At 36.4% G+C, this 19,662-nt stretch overlaps 1 protein-coding gene across 9 annotated transcripts in view; it reads left to right on the top strand.

The window, feature by feature from the left end:
* The window catches only part of VPS13B (vacuolar protein sorting 13 homolog B), a 483,999-nt gene that overhangs the window by 400,279 nt on the left and 64,058 nt on the right, over positions 1 to 19,662 (top strand). For all 9 annotated transcript variants that reach the window (XR_010388020.1, XR_010388021.1, XM_064507672.1 and 6 more), the window contains 2 exons: positions 92 to 299; positions 616 to 800. Coding sequence is in view for 7 of the 9 variants with exons in the window: in XM_064507672.1 (XP_064363742.1) it covers positions 92 to 299; positions 616 to 800 (393 nt within the window). In the remaining 2 variants the exon portion in view is untranslated. The remainder of the gene's footprint in view (positions 1 to 91; positions 300 to 615; positions 801 to 19,662) is intronic.

Raw genomic sequence — 19,662 nt, 5'->3', positions numbered from 1 at the left:
CAATATACAGTTCCTATTTTGGGAGTTTTTTCTTCTTCAGAAATGTTTAAATATTTGTAAGTAATTGTTTTGTCTTTTTTTTTTTTTTTAGGTTTTCTGGGGTCAGGAGCATTTGAACTGTTTAGTTCTTCTCCAGGAGCTTCTGCAAGGGTACCTCACTAAAAACAGCAGTGCAGAGTCATTCATATCTGAACGTACATATCCCACTTGTTCTTCTGGAGAAAGGAATCAGGCCTCAAAAACTGAGCATACTTCAGATGATCTGAGAACAGGCCTGTTCCAGTATATACAAGATGCAGGTAAGAAGAACATTATTACTTTCTTGTTAATTATAGCATAAATAGAGTAGTAACCTATTAAGCATTAGTTGCCTATTGCAATAAATTCTTTACTTTTTGGGGAAAAACAATTGAAAAGACATCTGCTGGAATGAAAAAAATACTTTTTTGATTTCTTTCCATTAAGCTGTAATCTTTTAAAAGTCAGGGAAATTGCTTTTTTATTTTCTCTCCTTTTGATCCTGAGGGGTTTATTTTCAACTACTTTAGTCTCATAAAGCAGCATGTTTCTTTTTAGAAATTATATAACAGATTATAGCTTTCTTTCATTTGACAGAAGCACAAAAACTGCCTGGTGCCTATGAAGTTGTGTTTTACAATGAAACTGAGGATAGTCCAGGAATGATGTTATGGAGATATCCAGAACCCAGAGTGCTCACTCTTGTAAGAATTAACCCTGTTCCTTTTAATACCACTGAAGACCCGGATATTAGCACTGCTGACCTAGGAGACGTTCTTCAGGTGGGTAATGAGAGTTTTTGACTTTCATTAACAAAAGAAAATGTTAAGATGTTGTAAAGTGAATGTTTTAGAAGTTGTGGTTATTAAAAATGAGCACAAAACAAATGTCAGGAGCTCTGTAAAATCAGTAGGAGGTAAATTCTGCAGTTTGAGCACATCTTTAGTTTAAAACTACTTGTGAAAACATCATAACTACTTACCTGTAAATGTTTTTCCATGACTTAATAAGTTATAGCAAACTCTATCAGTCCTGGTTTGCAAGCATACACAGTATTTATTCTTTATTAAAAGACCTCATTTAATTTGAACCTGAAACATGTAAAGAAAGATCTGGTCTGAAATTCCCAAGATTCAGTGGAATCCATGAACTAAAATCTCCAGTCCTACCATCCTCTGCAGTGTCTGTGATGGTAGATGGCTGGGCTTCTTCTATTAAGATTGACAATGCGCAGAGGACTTATTTTCACAGAATCACAAAACAGTTGGGGTTGAAAGGGATCTCTCTGGAGATCATCTGGTCCAACTCCGCTGCTCAAGCAGGGTCACCTAGGGCAGGTTGCTCTCGACCATGTCCAGCTGGGTTTTGAATACCTCCAAGGGTGGAGACTCTGCAACCTCTTAAGACAACCTGTGCCAGTGGCTCAACCACCCTCACGGTAAAGAAGGGTTTTCCTGTGTTCAGGCAGAGCTTCTTGTGTTTCAGTTTGTGCCCGTTGCCTCTTGTCCTGTCACTGGGCACCATTGAGAAGAGTCTGGCCTCATCTTTTGACACCCCCCCAGCAGATATTTATACACATGGATCAGGTCTCTCCCCTGAGCCTTCTCTTCTCCAGGCTGAACAGTCCCAGCTCTCTCAGCCTCTCCTCATAGGAGAGATGCGCCAGTCCCTTAATCATCTTTGTGGCCCTTTGCTGGACTCGTTCCAGTATGTCTGTGTCTCTCTCGCACTGGGGAACCCAGCTCTGGACCCAGCATTTCCAGATGGGCCTCACCAGTGCTGAGTAAAGGGGAAGGACCATCTCTTTCAGCCTGCTGGCAAAGCTCTGCCTAATGCAGCCCCGGATGCCATTGGCCTTCTTTGCTACAAGGGCACGTTGCTCATGGTCATCTCTCATTTTTTTGCTTTGAGAAGAGGGCAGTCCAGTTTGACTGTTCGAAAGCATTGAACTGTCCTTCAAAGGAGGACTGAGTTAAGCAGCTTTGTGGTTATGTGCCTCAAAAATAGACCTATAGCTAATGACTGCATGGATCTTTAACTTTCAAACTTTTGCCTCTCCAAAATACAGTTACATAGTTATACCCTCTCCTGTCTAGTATAATTCGTATTTATAAATTCACTCGTTCCTTGCATATCTATTTCAATTTTTGTTCAATTTGAAGTTTTATAGTCTTGTTTTTCTTTTTGTATTGCAGACTGAATCTTTCATTTTCATTTGAATGGGCTTGTTAATCAGAATAGTGTTATAAGTTAAAAGAATTAAATAAAATATCTCCCAATTCTTCCTACTTGTTCCTAAATATTGAATTACATTTCATTATTGCTATATATTTTTAAATTGCTTTTAAAAATTGAATTATGCACCAATATGCTTTGTGTTATGGGTAAGTAGGATAATTTTCCTCAGATAAATGGTATAATGTTATTACAATGCACATACTGTTAGTGAGATCATGCAAATGTCCTGCCAATTTCTTTGCCCTCTAGACAACCAAATGTCAGCTCCTTTCAGTTACATAAAAATTAAAATTAATTGGAAAAAAATCAGCTCCTTTTGGCCTGCGGTCTGAATCAAAATTGTGTTATTGTATGCTTTCTTGATGACTCTATAAGGTTTCTGTGAAAACCAGCAATTTTCCTCCTTTTAGGACAGTATTTTCAGAGCAGGGCATACCAAGTTTTTGGTAGAAGTGCATTAAGCTCCAATTATAGATAGCTGTCATCATGAGCTAATATATGTGCTTTTATAAAAATATGTCCCTGTGCAGTGGGAATAGGTGGTTATTCAGGTGGACATCAGCACAGACTCTACTGCATATGCAACTGGATTTTTTCTAGTAGCATGCACGTTCTGCCTCTCTGAACTTCCATACTGGGGTGTAGAGAAAAGAGGGCATTTACAGTCCTCTTTCATTTCCCCTGGGACTGCCTGGTGCAGTAAGACCAAAACTAGCAAGTGCTCAGCTGCCATTTCTCAGGTCCAGTAAACTTTTATAGATCTTCAAGTAACTATTCAGAGTTGCATTTAATCTTACACATTGATTATGGGGAACTATTTCTATCAGTCTTGCTTTGACTTGGAAGTCAAGCATACCTGTATAATTTCCCTCCTTGGTGGTTTTTACTATGGCAGACTCTCTTCTTGTAAGCTTTAAAATCTGTTGATTTTGTGATGAATTCTTTGGAAGTCTTTGATTAATAGCTTAGGCTTTCAATTACAAGGAGATAGAGTAAAGATATCAGCCGAACTAGAGCATAAGGTCACATCCGTGATCTTGACTAACATGTCTACACAGAAACTCTGGTGTTAGGCACATGGAGCACGCAAAAGCTTACAAAAGGATCCACATTTTGGTAGCAGGTAATTATGGCAGTAGCCGTTGCCTGGCTGTAGGTGGTGATTTATCACATGTTCTGAAAATGGCAATGCACGTGCACAGAGCAGCTCTGCACAAGGTAGGTAAGCAGCCATTTTAAACAGGGACAGTATGCATTTTTTGAATAGTCCAATATAGTTATTTGGATGAAAGAAGTAATACAGAGTCAATTTTCAAATTCATTAGCTAAGCTACACTTACCAAATACTTATCTCAAAGTTTTGATACTGACTTAAATATCGGGAGCCTTTTGATCAGACACTGCTTTTTGCCGGTGTGGATGTACATCTGTCTCTTAATGTGCTGTGTATTTACTGAGTATAGAAATACAAAATGCCATTTCTAAGGGGAAAATTCACGAAATGAAAAAGAAAAAAGACAAAACAACACTTTTATTTTAATTTACTTCTTGACATTAAACAGTAGAGGAACATCTGCAAGCCAAAGACTTCAGCTTTTTTTGAAAAAGGAACTAAATTTAAAGACAATAATGATATCAAAGTATATTAAAAATATATTTTAAAAACTTTCCAAAGATGATGTATATCTTCAAATGCTAGGAGGATCCATAATGTCACCAGCTGTGTTACCAGTCTCCCTCAATCCTTTACTTTACATAAATCAAGGCAAAGGTGCACTTCTGTAATTTCTCTTGTGTTTAACAGATTTAAACTTTGGCCAGTTTCATGTTCTTTCATTCCCAAGTAAATTGCTGTGACATTTCATCTAGCTTTCTATCTTTGCTAAACTCCTTTTGGCATATCGTTTTAATCATGAGTAGATGTTAGAAGTCTTTTTCTTTCTATAACTATTCTTCAAATTCCTGGAACTTGCAAAAGCTTCACCGTAAAGAGTATTTTGCTAGTTATTAGAGTTGCATATCATCTGCTGTGGCCAAAGGATAAGATAACAGCTTCAGATTGTAAGAGCTGATATGAACTATATTGTTTCTGTAAAACTTTACCTTACCACTATTTCCAGATTGTCCCAAGAGCTTATCTTCTTGTGTTTTTACTTCTGTTGTTGCAAGGGTAAACCGTTTCACTGGTCAAGTTTCTAATATTTTACTTTCTTTACATTACTAACATTGCTTTTATTTGTCGAGGGAAAAGGAAGAACTGATGTTTCTGCCGTGCTTTTGCATATTGCGTTTTCTTTAATGATTTCAAATATAAGTCTGATCTTTTTGTTTGAAAGAAGTGAGAGAGAATCCCAGTTGCATTCACAAGAAACCTCATCAGGAGTCTGTTTCTTTGGGGAGATTGAAAGGACTTGAATGTGTTCTCCTCCCTGTTCCCTTAGAATTACAGCCCCTTTCTATTTAATTGTTAATCCTTCATTGTCCCTTTTTCACATGCCACAAACCTTATGTGGTTCTATGTGATTTACCATTCCTTCAGATAACTAGTATTTGATGAAATACCTTTAGACTTCCATGGTAGCTCTTCTTAATTTGTTAAGGAGTTCCTGTTCAGTGACATAAGGTATTTCTTATCCTGAGGTGCTGAAACCGTTATCTGGCACCATGTCTAGCCCTTTTTGACCTAGAGAGTAGAAGACCTGAGGCACAAATGTAATTTAATCTCTCTCTTATATTGGTGGTTCTTTGACATGGTGGGTCCTAATTTATCCACACAATTCCAGAAATTTTTCTTCTTAATCTGCATTGAGAACAGAAGAAACTCTTCAAGCATGCTACAAAGTGAATATCAAAATGTGGTGGTAAGAAAATTGGCGTGATTTCAGGTTGAAGATGTGATCTGTGCCAGAAAAAAACCACTATTTAAATCCAGGAACCATGCTAGTCTTGTAGTTCACTAGCTTGCGAATCATTATGACTAAAAACTGGTGGCTGGTAATTTAAAAAAAAGTTAAAAGATATCTAAATTAGTACAAAGAGATGTCGCATATGATTTTTAGGGGAAACTTGTCTCTTCCAGAATGACTTTTGTAAATGTGAGAGAAGCAATGACATGTTTGGTTTAGGGTATCTTTGTTACATTTCTTAGTGCTCCCTGTATGCCTGCATCACTGCCAAGATGTTTTTGAATCTACCTTCTTGTGATAGTTTTAAAGTTTATATAGTAAATAAGGTGCATATTAAACAACATATATATTTGCAAGTGTCTTATTAATGAAGAAAGGACACATGATGGCATTATTTTAGAAATACAAATTCAGTCCCTCATCCTGTCCTCCTGCATCCAGCAGCATTGGCATTATTGTACATCATCTTTCTGTAGGAACCTTGTTTCTATCTCTTCATCTTATGAACTACTTAATGATCTTATAGTAGCAGTATGTGGCTGTTGGATAAAATCACATTGCAGTCTAGAGTTTAGAAAACTTGGATGGGCAAATAAGGTTTGTTGAATCAAAAGCTAGGCAGTCATTTCAATGCTAAAGTTCCATATCTTTGCAAAGTCTTGTTTTATAATAACATTTAACACACTAAAAACTTGCCAGCTGGAAAAATACTCTAAGTGAAGGTAAATCATTGCTCCACTTACTAACAGTTATTTATTAAGTTTGTTTTCTTTTTTTTTTTTTTTTTTTAACAATACATTTGGCTTTGTGCTGGAAGTATTTTCTTTTACTCAGCACAGCTCAGCCACTAAAATCATCAGCCTTGCATCAGTAAGACTAAGGGCTCTCCTGCTAGTTTAATGGTGGTTGCAGAGAGTTATAACGTATCCACTCAGACCCTTTGGTCCTCCTGGAAAGGAGGTGGAAGTCAGCACTACTGCAAGGCCACTACGGCTAAGCTACTTTCTATGCATGATTTGAGATGATCTACGTCTTCAGAAATCCTTAGGATACCTTAAGATTCATTTTGTCTTTATGTGGAAGCAAGTATTCTAGAAAAACTGTATAAATTTCCCACAACCCAACTAGTGGAACTACAATCCAGTATAACTGTAAATTCTCATTAGGTTTCAGTCCTAAAATCCTGAAAATAAAAATGAAAGCAATAGAGTTATTGCAAATTCTGTAAATTATATGTATTTCTGTGAATGCACAGAAAATTAAATAATTCCACATGGGACAGGGGCATGACCATTATCTGTCTGGGTTTTTTTAATGTCTTATTTCTTTCTACTCCCAACATCTTCGTTTATGCTGTCACGAACACAACTCAAGCCTGTGTCATAGCCCATCTTGCAGCTGTTACTTAGCTAGTCTATGTACTGTATTAACATTTGTCTTCATCCAGTTTTGAGCTGTCCCATGCACTTAGTTCATATTTACCTCCACCCAGCTAATACAACAACTCTTATTTTTCAGTTAGTTACTATGGTTAGTTCCTTTCCTTTTACTCCAACATCCGTATCCTTTTTTTGTATGTAATTTTTAGCTTGTTGTAACTTTAATGCTGCTGATGACTTATGCCAGGGCCTAGCCTGATTGATGCTGACTCATTTCTGTCAACAATACAGTGTAGCTATTTTTACTTTACAACACTTTCAGTATAAATATTTCATTGCACTTTGGAAGCAAGCATCTTAACATCTGAAATATCCAAGTAAGAAGAGGAAATTACATATTTCAAGAATATGAATTGGAATAAAGTGAAGTAAAAATCAATTTGCCATTGTCCTTGATTTTTGGGGGTGCAACTTTGCATGGCTAACTGAAAACAGTATTAGATTCCACATCAAGAACAAAGTGTGCTATGTAGGCAGAATAGTCCTCTATTCCAAACATCTTTCTAGTTCCTTGATCAAAACTATAAAACTCTTACATCTATATAACTATCAACTCTTAATTTTTATATCAGCTTCTGTTTCAATACTACTAACGGTTGCCTGTTATCTAAATTGTGAGAATTTATTGACTGATGTTTGGAAAGGTCTAGATACGGCTAAATACCTTAGTAAAAACAAATGTGGGAGGAAGGAGCAAGAAGTAGAGCAATAGTTTTATGTTCTCCTAAGAATAAACAGCAAATAGGCTGTGTCTTGTACAAGTAGCATAATAAATACTGGCTCTAAGCCACCGCTAATGCACCCCTTGTGTAATGCGGATAAGAAGAGACTTTTCAGGCAGCAGGGGACTCAAATGTTCGTAAAGACGTACCTTTTTGATCTTGCCTACTGATAAGATTATTTTTAAAATACATGGAGAAGAAAAAAATATATTCTACCCTACTGATCATTTCACTTAGGACAACACACATTTCATGAGAGTGAAATTAATCCCAGTGCCAATTCCATCCAATATCACTTTAGGCCAGGGTAATTCGTTACTGCCCAAATCAGCAAGGACAAAGGGAAGAACAGCGTTGGTGTGAGAATCATATTCACGGTCAGAAGCAGGGAAGAGTCCAAACTCAGAAAATTTTCACAGAATGAATTGGTAAGATAATAAGCAAGAGCAAGAGAGAGAAGCAGAAACGCCATTACTTCAAAATGTTGAAGAGTAGTAGTGATACATCAGAAGGGATGTTCTGTGAGACTTTTCAGTTATAACAAATGAAACTTTTAAATCAGTCTAGTAGAGTGATGGTGAGGAAAGGTCTCAGGGCTGAAGATGCAGGGATGCGTATCTTTAAAAGCCTATTTTATTATGTACTTTAAAAAATATGGACACAAAATTAGGGAGATGAAACCTGTTGTTCTTGCTCCAAAACAGTTAATTTTACATTTAGGACACACTCTCTCGTGCAGGCAATTTCTGTAGTAAAAAGACTCTGGAATTGTGTAGATGTTTATAGATTTGGCTCCATAAGTATTTGTACATGAAGACTTAATTAAGGTATGTCTCAGTTTCCCAGTTTAACTGTGAAGTCTGTTCTATAAAGCAACCAGCTCATAATCATGGGGCAACGGATCTTTCATTTGCTCTACGACACTCTTGCGTCTTAGCAGTCGTGGTTAGAATCTGCTGCTGGCGGTGCTGGCTGCCCACTGAGAACTTTGCTTGATGGCCATCACCGTGCTTCAGAGTACATTTTAAAATGTTCATAGATAGAGTTGGAGATGTAGCATTATTCTGGCAAGCAAGCAAGCAAGGAGTAAGAGTGACCATTCCCCGTTCCAGGCAGTAGTTTATGGTCATGCAGGTAATACCACTGTCCCAGTGCAGAGAGAAGAATACATTTCGCACCGTAATTAGGGCTATTAATGTGTGTTTCAGAGCTATCTTGTAGTGCTAAATTCAGCCATGCTTGTACAGTTCCTTGAATCTGTCACATTGCAACAGTTGAGGAAGGATAAGCATTTTTCACTTCTTTATTATCTTTACAGTTTGAAGGAGGGAGTTACATAAAAATTTTTTTTTGCTTTATTGGGTTTTTTTTGCTTTATTGGTTTGATGGTGGCATTCAAATTGTACAAATACTGGACTGAGCTACATTTAGGCATAGTTGCATTTAAGCCTAAAGAAAATGCTGGCAGATACTTGCTCTGAGGAGATTAAAACTACACTTTTACTATACTTCTCGTTTCCCAAAGTCTTCCTGTGTTTTCCTGCAGCCTTGAGAATCTCAGATTTGTTTTTGCCTTTGCCTCAGATTAGCCTATGTTCACTCAGAAGGATGAAGAAGAGTTCTTGATACACAATCCTTTTAAGAAGAATTTACCTCCCTGATTTCCTCAGGGCCGTATTTTTATGTCACTTATCTGTACCAGAAACAAGTTTGACGGCTTTGGGGTGGGGGGAGTGAAGACTTGATGGGGGGGGGGGGGTTGGCTCGCTAGAGTAGGAAAGCAATTTGTATGCCATCAAGGAGGTATTCTGCTTTTTTGGGGCAAGCAAGTGAACAGGGCAGACAGGTAACTTCCTGTACGGCTGGAGACCTACTGGAGCTAGGGAAGTTTTTACAGAGATGCTCAGTGTTTCCCATCTCATTGCATAGTTATCTCTCCGATGAAGAATGTCACCATACCTCAAACCAAAAGCTGTGCATTGTCACTGTAGCGTTTATACAAGTGGTCATGGATTTAAATGGTGGAGAAAAACAGATTTGTCTAATCAAAGTGATTATATAATGTCGTAATACTCCAGATTCTGATTCTGAGCTCTGTGATTTATTTAAGCTGCATCACCAACACAGACTTAAAATTCTTTCTCCTGGATTGTTATCCACTGAGAGATACAAGCTGTTAAAATGTACAAGACAAAAGGAAGATAATCTATGGCCTTTGTTCATTCCTCCATATGAAGTTAGAATAAAATATTTGCTGGGCTATAACACTGACAGGTTTTTGTGTTTGAGGATGTTTCCCTTGTGTACCTGCCAGGATTTCTGTTGCATGCAAGTGTAGTCAGCATTGTAAGAGCTGATGAAAAGACGAATGCGTGCCGAGGTCTCCTTTTTTGGCCTTTCTTCTTTATATAGCCTCCTAATAAATAGAGCACTTATTCCTGGTTTAGAAAAGTGGTGATTACATTAACCAGATCTCAAGGTTTACTGGAGAAAATTAGGGAAGTGAGTATAGTTCTGAGATTGCAAAGGCTTAACTGAGATTTAATAAGGAAAAGAGAAGGTAAATAATCCCGCTCTGGCAAAATTCCCTCGTAGTATTTGCTGAGATGGTGAGATCTCCTTTAAGGGAACATAAAATATTCACAGCTTCAAAAGGTGGGGATTCTAACAGTTGTCTGTTGCATTGCATTACATGATTATATTCTTTAAATAAAACATTTGTAAACTACAGTCTTGAGTCTGATGTTTTCAACAGTGTCAGCCAATAAACAGTCATATTCTTACACCTTGTGGTTGTTTAAACAGTGGCTGAAGGAAGCATGAGCTTAAGAATGATTGGCATTGGACCTACTGTAAGTCATTACCCCAGGAAAGATTTGACATGACAGTCAACAGGAAAAGAATTATGATCAACGTCAAAGGCATTCATTTTTCCTTTTAACAGAGAATACCTCATTTCTGGCTGACTCTGCTTCCTTTTTGCTTTTCATTCCTTGTTGGGGCTACAATGTTCAGCTTGGCATTTGAGAGTCTGGGAAAAGAGCTTTTTGGGAAACCACAAATTTTATTCATATTTGGTTCATTTTTTACATTTCCAAAGCAACAGCTATTTTGGAAATCCTGATAATTTGTGTATGACAGGTTAGTGATTTAAGTTCATGGTGTTATTAGCTAAGCAAGTTGTAAAGTTCAACCATGCTTATCGATAAACCTGATGGTTTGCATTTTTTGAGTCTACTGTTACACAGTTCAGTATTGCTTTCAAATAATCAGGCTTTTTAAATGTGTGGTAAAATAATTTGTCTAATTGCTGTGAATTGTCCAGGAGGCAATTTTGTATTTTTTCTGGGATTCTGCTTTTTAAAACTTACATTTCTTGTTAATTCTGTCTTTTGTAGTTACTCAAAATTGTTGTGTTGGTATATATGGACTGTATGATCTTTCTGCTATGTGAAGAGTTGAAACAATCTTGAAATGAAACAACACAGTATAATTATTGAGCATATTTGATCATAAACTAGTACTTTAACAAATGCCTTTTATCCTAATGTATCACATTACTTTCCTGCCAGTAGATCGAGTGTTTGCAGACATGGAAAATGAATGCAGGTAATTTATAAAAACAACTATTCTATTTTTGAGGGCTGAAGACTTGCTTTTAGCCTGAGCCAATTGCACTTCGGATGGTCTGCATGTGTGCAAGTCCTGTGATGGTGGGCATAGTTTTGCACATCTGTTTTTGAATGTTAAGACTCTGACGATTAATGATAAGATAGGTATTGTCTTCATTTTCTTTCAAGGAAAGAAGTAGGTGCTAAAGAAGTTGCAGTGTTATACAGTGAGTCTTAAGCAGATGTTGAAACAGAGCCCATTCTCTTTAGGAATTCCAGCTTTAAACATTATTTGTGAACTTCCTAGCCTGAGAGAAGGATTATCTCAGACTTTAGTATTTTGTTACTGTATTTTGTGTGTATAATCTTAATTATTTTGCTGTGTGATCTTAGTGTTCACTGCATCAAGATGGGACTGTATCCTTTGGACTACAGTTTCAGTGCAGTCTGCAGGGAGTTAAGCGTAACTTGTTGGGAATGTTAATGGAAGTTGTCCATAATTTGCCTGTGCATCACACTGAAATTTACCCTTTGGGGTTAGTGAGCTAGTGAAAATTCTGCCGGGTGCCAGAAGACTGACGAAACCATCAGATTATCTTAATGACAGATTTACACTCTCGTTTAGTGTTCTGTACTTTTCAGATTTTGTAACTCTGATTTATGAAACTTTGCAAACCAAAGTTCTTCCAGCTATACGCTGATCTTGCGACACTTAGTGTAAGAGTCAGGCTTTACTTTGGTGAGAATATGTGGTCAAAATATCCTGTATACCAAAAATTATGCAGTACATGATGCATTAACAGGCTGCTTCCCTCAATTACTAAAGTGACCGCATTTCAACAGTATAGTTGTTCAGAAATATTGAGACCAAGAAAATCAGGAGCCTTAAATAAAATGTGGAATATTCTTCCTATATCAGAAGAGAATGGAGAACATTGCAGTAAGTAGGTAAGTCCCTAGTGTAAGAGCTTCTAAGTTAATTTGTTTCAGAAAACCTGCAACGTTATATTATAAAAATAACCAAGACCCTAATAAAATAAGTAAAATACTGTTGCTTTTGCAATGGGAAAAATGAATGATTCACATAGATTCAGCATCAAGATGAATGACATTTGTTAGAAAAAATGCATCTGACACTTAACAGTGCATACATTCTCTTACTTAGAAAAAATTCTGCAGAAATCTCCTCTCTTAGAGCATACCACTATTCTGTGCTTTCTTAACAAAAGCTGTTAGTGTGTTTAGAGTAATTTTTCCTTAATGAGAAAAAGTCAGTATCTGTGACAGATTACATTACTGTACACACCTGCATTCATTCTGAACCTGCTAGCTTGATAAATTGATAAGTTGGTCACATGTTGTTTTAGAAAAGCAAAGAACATAGTTCCTAATAAAAGAATGCTACATATTTCTTCTAAAAGGTTAAAAAGCATTTCTCAGGGCTCTTAAATTACCATATTCTTATACCAAGGGAAAATAAAACCTGGGCTTAGAGTCTTGTTTGTACTTAGAGGGCTTTCCGGACAGGAAGGCAATCTTGATGCAATTCAGTAAGCCACAATACCAGTGGGGCATTACAGGTGAAAAATTTGCAGCTGTACCCCTCACCACAATGTATTACAACTGTACAGTGGAATATTTCCTGTACAGAAATAGGGCTTGGTTAACTTTGTTTCCCAAGAGTAGATCACATTAAAATGTTATAAAATCATGATTTCCTGCATTTGAATACTTGTGGTTTCTCAACTGGTTCCAATATTACAAAGGGTTTTTTATGGCTTCTATTAGTTGAAGATGTATAGAAGCTTTTTTCCAAAGTCAGCTAAAAGGCAGTTATGTATTTTTTAAAGAGCAATTTCTTTCAGAAGACATGAGTTTTCTTTCACATCTCTTTATTATAATTCAGTATTTAATATTTTACAAGCTGTAGTGTAGATGTCAGTTTAAACAAAATTAAATAAATATGCTAATAGGAGTAACAGTACCATAAATAAATTTGTTAAACAGAGATGAAAGAGCTGAGGTATATGTTACTATTCGGTAAACAAAATAATAGTTATTTTCCCTTTTCAGACAAAGAACTCTGTGTGTATGAAAAACAAAAATTAAGCAGATATTGCATATTCAATTTTAAAGTGAATATTTAAAATTGAAATGTTTTACCTTCAGGACAAAATTTGTTAAACAAAGTTCAAAGAAAAATAAACTCTATGAAGAAACAATATAGGATAATTTTTAAAAACTTTTCCACTTGTGGTATCTGATTATTATTACGCTTTGAAAATTAAGGGTGTGCCACAGTGGAGTAACTTTTACTGCCCAAAATATAAGGATATATGACAGGCCAAAATGGGGTAAATGTAACCAAAAAGGCATAACAAAGATACAGAGGAGAGCATTGGCAGGGGGAGGCAGAAGATACTTTGTGCAGCTAAAATGTATTGAATGATAATAATAATAATACTTTGCTAAGCTTTTACCTCACTGTAAATCACCACAGTTATTTTTATTTAGAGCTTCATGAGACGTGACAATTGCTGATCTGTAGCTATGCCAGGAGAGGTTGTTTTCCACAGTGATGTGATACAGTCTTAGCCTTGAGGAGGTAAAAATAGCTTATCCAGCTGGCAGTTGGGTTTGTAGCATGATTTCGCAGTGTCGGCTGCACGAGAGGATAAATGGGCATGTGTAGGTTGAAGCATTCTACAGTTGTTCAAAATGACTAGTGAAGTTGTTCCAGTGATCAGATTAGATTGCGTGTATAGTGTAAGCAAGCATATTAAGACGTTTTTATGTCCATTTAATATTAATTTTCTTTTGAGCTTATTTTCTACATAATATAGTTTTTTGCAGGGTTTTTTTTTCCTATTTTTATACAAATCATAGTTCAAAATCAAATTTAAAACAGAAGTTTTTGATTGTTATTGCCAAGAATTTTCCCCTTATAAAAATCTAGATAAGGATTTTTATTTTCTACTGCTACTTCTGTTCACCTAAAGGGAGAATTGTATTTTTTCAGACAGTTGGCCATAAAACAGAAAAATATCCTAATACCAGAGTAGCTTTATTATGGAGCAATGAGTTTATTCATGCTCAGGAAGCTTGAGTTAAAATCTCAGCATGGGTTGGCGTCTGACACAAAATACAAGTTTGTATTGTATTCTGCCTCTCATTCACTTAGGTGGCCCTACTCAGAGAAGATAAAACACACACATGCTTCCTGTCTTCTGTATGCGTTTTCTTGTACAGTAGTTGTTTCTGGAACAAGAATAACTTCATTTCTAAGAGGAAGCGCCCACCATGTGAGGGACTGAGACTCAAGGAATGAGCATTTATTCTGCAGAAGCCTTTTTTTCCCTCACGAAAACTAAAACCATAAATAAAAAGGGAGCATCACTGAAAGCAACAGTGAGCATATTCTTCTGTAACTCAACTGTAAATATCTTTATCTCTTTCTCAGCTGGACAAGATATGTTTTCAGCCTGAGAGTTTTGCATGCATATATCCATTTTGTACATTTAGCTAAAACAACTATATACTCTAGTATTTAAGGGATGAAGCAGTAATACTTTTCATGTATATATCCTTCATTTAACAACCTGGAAAAAGTATTCAGCTGACTGTAGTTTTTTCCCAGATGCCGAAAAGATGTCTGTGGAAAGATGTGGTAAGTTAAGAAATTGTGAAATTTTAATTATCTCTGCCCTAAATGGCAATGATGTTTTGTCTGAGACTTGTTAGCATCATGACAATATGTTTAGTGGGTCATTTATGGTAATGTGACAGCACGTGGCATTCCACTGGTGCTGGTCCTCTTCTCGGCTATTAGAAACATGTCTAGTTGTTAGTGGTGTGCCCTCAAAGCTTTTAAAGTCCAAATTAACAAAGTAGCCCTAAGTTGGGAGGATGACATCAGGTCACAGGAAAATCCAGAAGCATGTAAATGTTGTGATCATAAAAGCCTTTTAAAAAGCACACATGGATCCACAATGATTTCTTTCCTATCCTATCCTATTATTACACACAACTTTAAGTGGCAATAAGGAACATCCATATGGTCACTAGGGTTACAACACATGGATAAAAATACTAATGTGTAACATAGTGTTAGCAGATTCTGGAGCAATTCTTGAACTCTAATTTCCTCATAGGAGTTAAATGATTCTGGTTCAGATAATGTATGACACAATATATGATTGTAGTGCATTAATGGGAATACTTTAATGTTGGTTATTAGTACTGTCTTGCTGGTAGGTTAACAGGTGTTTGGGGAGTGACTTGAAGGATACAGGTTTGAAAGTTTTTTGTTTTGTTTTTTATGGGACATATATGGTTTAGATTTCAGATCTGCTCAAATTGAGCCAGATTCTCTTTGTAGAGTCAATATGTGCTCACAGAGCTGATTTCCTGTAATGTCTACGTAAGTGTAGTACATATGAAGATTTTTTCTTAAACTTAACAATTAGAGTGATGTGAGAGATTCATGGAGAACAGGCATCCACACTCATAAAGTCTGAAGGTTTCAGCAGAGTTGTTTCTTTCTGTGCTCTGCTTGCAGGGGACAGAACTGGACCTGTCAGTCAGAGGCAACTGCTTTGGTTCTTCCTATCAGAATTAATTAATAGATCATTTTTATTCTTAATCTGAGCAATGCCACCCAGTTTTCAGACCTCCTATGTCTATAGTCTACAGAACTAAAGAGAAAAAGGGCTTCCAGATATTGTAACTTTTTCGTTTAAAATTTCTTTATCTTATTAACAGTTTTTGTTATAAGTACTTGGAGCTTAGGCTGATTCCATGTAGCTTCTGCTACAGTTCTGTACACTTTTGCTTCAGATCTCCGTTGTTAATGCTTCTGAAAAGAGAATTTGACAGATGTTTTACTCCCTATTGCCATAATCCGTCTTCTAAGAGTTTGTACCATAGTATGTGGTTTTCTTGCAAAAGTGAATTTGGAGATTCTTGGTTAAGTCTGAGCCCCTATTTAAATAGTAGTTTTATGCACATGTTAAGTGACATAGACTGTACAGTAATGCATTTTAATGATAAATAGAATCACTCCAATTAAAACTTTCTGAGAGCTAGGAGAGAAGACAGAAAGCAATGGAGAAGTGTCAATTGAAGAAGCATACTTGTTGTTTAGCAAAGAAGTTTGTGGTTAGACGTGCTGCTTGAGTGTTTAGTTTTATAGAGGCAGCACTAGTGGTCACATTTTCTAAGAGGTAACAATTATGTGAATGATAGCTTAGGTTTTACTCAAATATTTTAAGGTAAAAGAACTATACTTAATTCTACAGATGGGGAATTTTCTCTTGCAGCTAATTCACTTATTCCCACTGCCTGTGATTCAGTTTGGGGGTTATAGCCTTTTTCCAGGGTTTCACAACTATTATTTTTGGCAGCTGATACTGTCCAGAGCCACCATCTTTCCTTAAATTTATCCAAATCAGACATTAGTAATAAACCCCCTAGAACAAATAAAGCTAGATATTTAGGAATCAAAGATTCTAGATCAAATAAGTCTTTTGCAAGCTTCAAACTGGCAAGCTTAGAGTTCAGACAGTCCCAAAGGACATGGGCTTTAGCTAATATAGGTGATCACGTAAACTGCATCTTTGCTGTCTTAGTTCTAATGTGTAAATGTTGTCTTGAAATATACTATATCTTGCTCTGGTATATGTCTTAATATATTTCAACACTATTAGGGAAATTTTCCATAGCAAAAATAAATGGGAATGATCTTTTAAACATGCTTACCAGCCTGCTTTAATCAGTAGACGGTATGTTCTTCCTGGATACTCATACAACTGAGTTCAGTTGTCATTCATGTAGCATCCCAAATTCTTTGCATTGTACTTAGGAAGTAATTTACCGTGAAGGGTCCCAAAGAACAAATGCACTGTGCTAGGTTTTACCAGAGCCTGAAGAGGTGCTGTTAATTCTCTGTGCCGTGGTAATTGCATTGATCATTTTACTTTGCCATGATGTTATACATGGTGTATTTTGGTATCTTTTCCTCAGGATTGGCCACCTACTGAATATCTGCATTTTTTTTTCTTTTTTAAACAATACATCCAAAATCTGTTTTGGATTTTTTTAAAATTCTCTCTTTATTTTTCATCTTTGTTTTCAATCTCTCTCTGTTACTTTTCTCTAGCTGTATGGATACATGTAAGTGTTCCACACTGTAGTGGCACTTGTGAAATTCTGTTATTGTGCTCTTCAACTTCTTCTTCCAGCTCATTAATCTTAGTGGAAATCGAATTTATTATCTTGCTTAGCTGCTTTTAAAATGGCTACTACTTGCTTTTCTGGTCCAATTTTGTGAGATTCTCTCTACAGAGACATTATTTTCCTTCCATGTGGAAAAAAAATGCCTTGTTGTGATATATAATCTAAAAGAAACAAGAATCCTAAAGAATAGCTTTAAAAGACTTACTGCACCAGTGTTACTCAACAGCATTGATAAGAAAAAATAATGATAAATGATAACAATAATGCTAAAGATATATAAAAGATAGAGGTTGATACACAGTGGGAAACACAATGCCAAACTTAGTATTCAAAAATATTGATCAGACTCCTAAAAAATCTCAAGGACATTTTAAAGACTGAAATTTAGAAGTATACAGTAAGGTATACATTTTGAATTCCTTTTGCTGTTTGAGGGCATGTCATATTTTCAGAAGTACTTGTGCAACCATGAAAGGCTGCAGCTTTTTTTTAGAAATGATACAGATCATTATGCAATGATTTAGTTCCAAGACCTAGTGCTCTGAGAAAAATACCAAATATTGAAGTATTTTAAATAAAAACACATGATTTATCAGCACTGGAGACTGAGGAGCACTGAAAAAAGGAGTGAGTGAGTATGAATGGCTCCACAATGCGACATGAAAGGCAGCAGATGATGAAAGTTGCTGTTTAAATGTCCATAATTTATACAGGGAAATTTCCGTGTGTATATCAATAACTGAAGGGCAGTAACCTTACAGAAGCATTGCAATTTTGCAATGATTTTGATTGTCAACAGACATTAAAAACTGAAGGAATTCAACGCTGGAAAGTTTTCACAGAATCTATATGTGCTAAATTACCAAAACAGTCTTAGTCCAACTCCATAGTGACACTAAGAACAAAAAGAAGAAATATAGTGTGACCTTGAAATATGGCTACAAACAATTATGTGCTGTTTCATAATGGCGTTATTGTTGCAGAGCACCAAGCACGTTTCTGGGTTATCAAGTCCAGCCTCCTGCCAGGCAGGGCAATGCCAGTTGCTGTCTCCATCTTACTAACAAATGAAACTTCTTCATAAAAACCGTTCTCCTGGCTCCAGCTGCCATGCATGGGAAAGCTGCCCTAGAGCCTCCCTCTCTTTCTCTTCTGGTTTCTGGCCTTACGCTTTTATTCACAGAGGAACTCAGCTTTGAACCACAGTTTTGATAGCCCTCTTTGTCCCTTAACTGTTTATCTCCTGAGGTGTCGAGGTAGAGCAATCGTATTTCTTCATAGCTCTTATTGTGCTTCATTTAATCCTCTTGACTCTGCACTGATTTCAGTGTAAATTAATATATTTTTAACATATATAATCAGAAATGCATGTCATGTTCCAGGTGAGGCCCCACTGGTGTCTTATACAAGTCATTATTTGTCCGTCCCTTTTGGAAATATCTCACCTGATGTCTCTCAGGATCTCATTTGCTTTTTGCAGGCATTGTCATCCTGTCTCATAATTTTCTGTTTGACACTGGTGTGTTTCCCTTCTTCACCATTTTCAACTGAATATGCAGCTTATAACCAGATGTCTTACTGTCTTTACAAATATGACTTGCACTCTTCAATGTTAAATCGATTCCAGTTTCTCTGACTGTAGCCTTCAAAAGTGTGTAGGCCTTCGTGACTGATACTCCTAGCCTCCTCTATGTTATAGAAGTTACTGGCATCAGATTATTTGGCCTGTGGTTATCAGATACCTTTCTTTCCCTCCTGACCTTAAAATTGGTCACGGTGGTTGCTCTCTTCAGTCTTCAGGTATCACTCTGACTTGACAGATGTAGTAAAAATCCATGTTTCAGGCTCTGTGGATCCACACGTTAGTTCTTTCACTGTTCTTTGGTGGAGATTATTTATGTTCCTCTGCCCTCCCCAACTCGAACCACTGAGCTGCTTGAATTTTACTTCTTAAGCTTCATTCCTGATAATTAATCAGCCTGCCTTTGCCTCCATGTGCAGTATAGCAGTATAGTCCTTACTGAGTAACAAGGGAAAAAATTCATGGACCTTTTTTTTTTTTTTTTTTGGCTGTGGCTAGATTTACTTAGATCTCTGCCACATTCCTACTTTTCTCCTTGTTATTTATGTGTGTGTGTGTATACACATACGCACACACACATATATACACACACCCTCATAAAAACAGGAATAGCACATACACATGAATACATATGAATTTTTTACTATATGTTTTCTGTTGACTTGACTTTTAATAATTATCAAGTATGTATGAGTGCTGTAACTGTGGATTTCTGTGCTTAATTATGAAATTTTCATATCTTACTGAGTTTGCATTTGTTTTAATTTCATGCTCTCATTCACTTTCATGCTGTTATTAAAGAGAGAAGGCATAAGGCACACTCCTTTAAAATCTGTTTTTATTAGAAATCTTTTTCGGTGCTGTTCAGAAATGTCTCTAATGACATTCTTCCCAGTTCGCTGATGTGTCCAG

Source organism: Dromaius novaehollandiae, chromosome 2 (assembly GCF_036370855.1).
Source record: "Dromaius novaehollandiae isolate bDroNov1 chromosome 2, bDroNov1.hap1, whole genome shotgun sequence".
Taxonomy (NCBI): domain Eukaryota; kingdom Metazoa; phylum Chordata; class Aves; order Casuariiformes; family Dromaiidae; genus Dromaius; species Dromaius novaehollandiae.
Note: the sequence above shows the minus strand (reverse complement) of the source record. Positions and strands in the feature narration are given on the sequence as shown.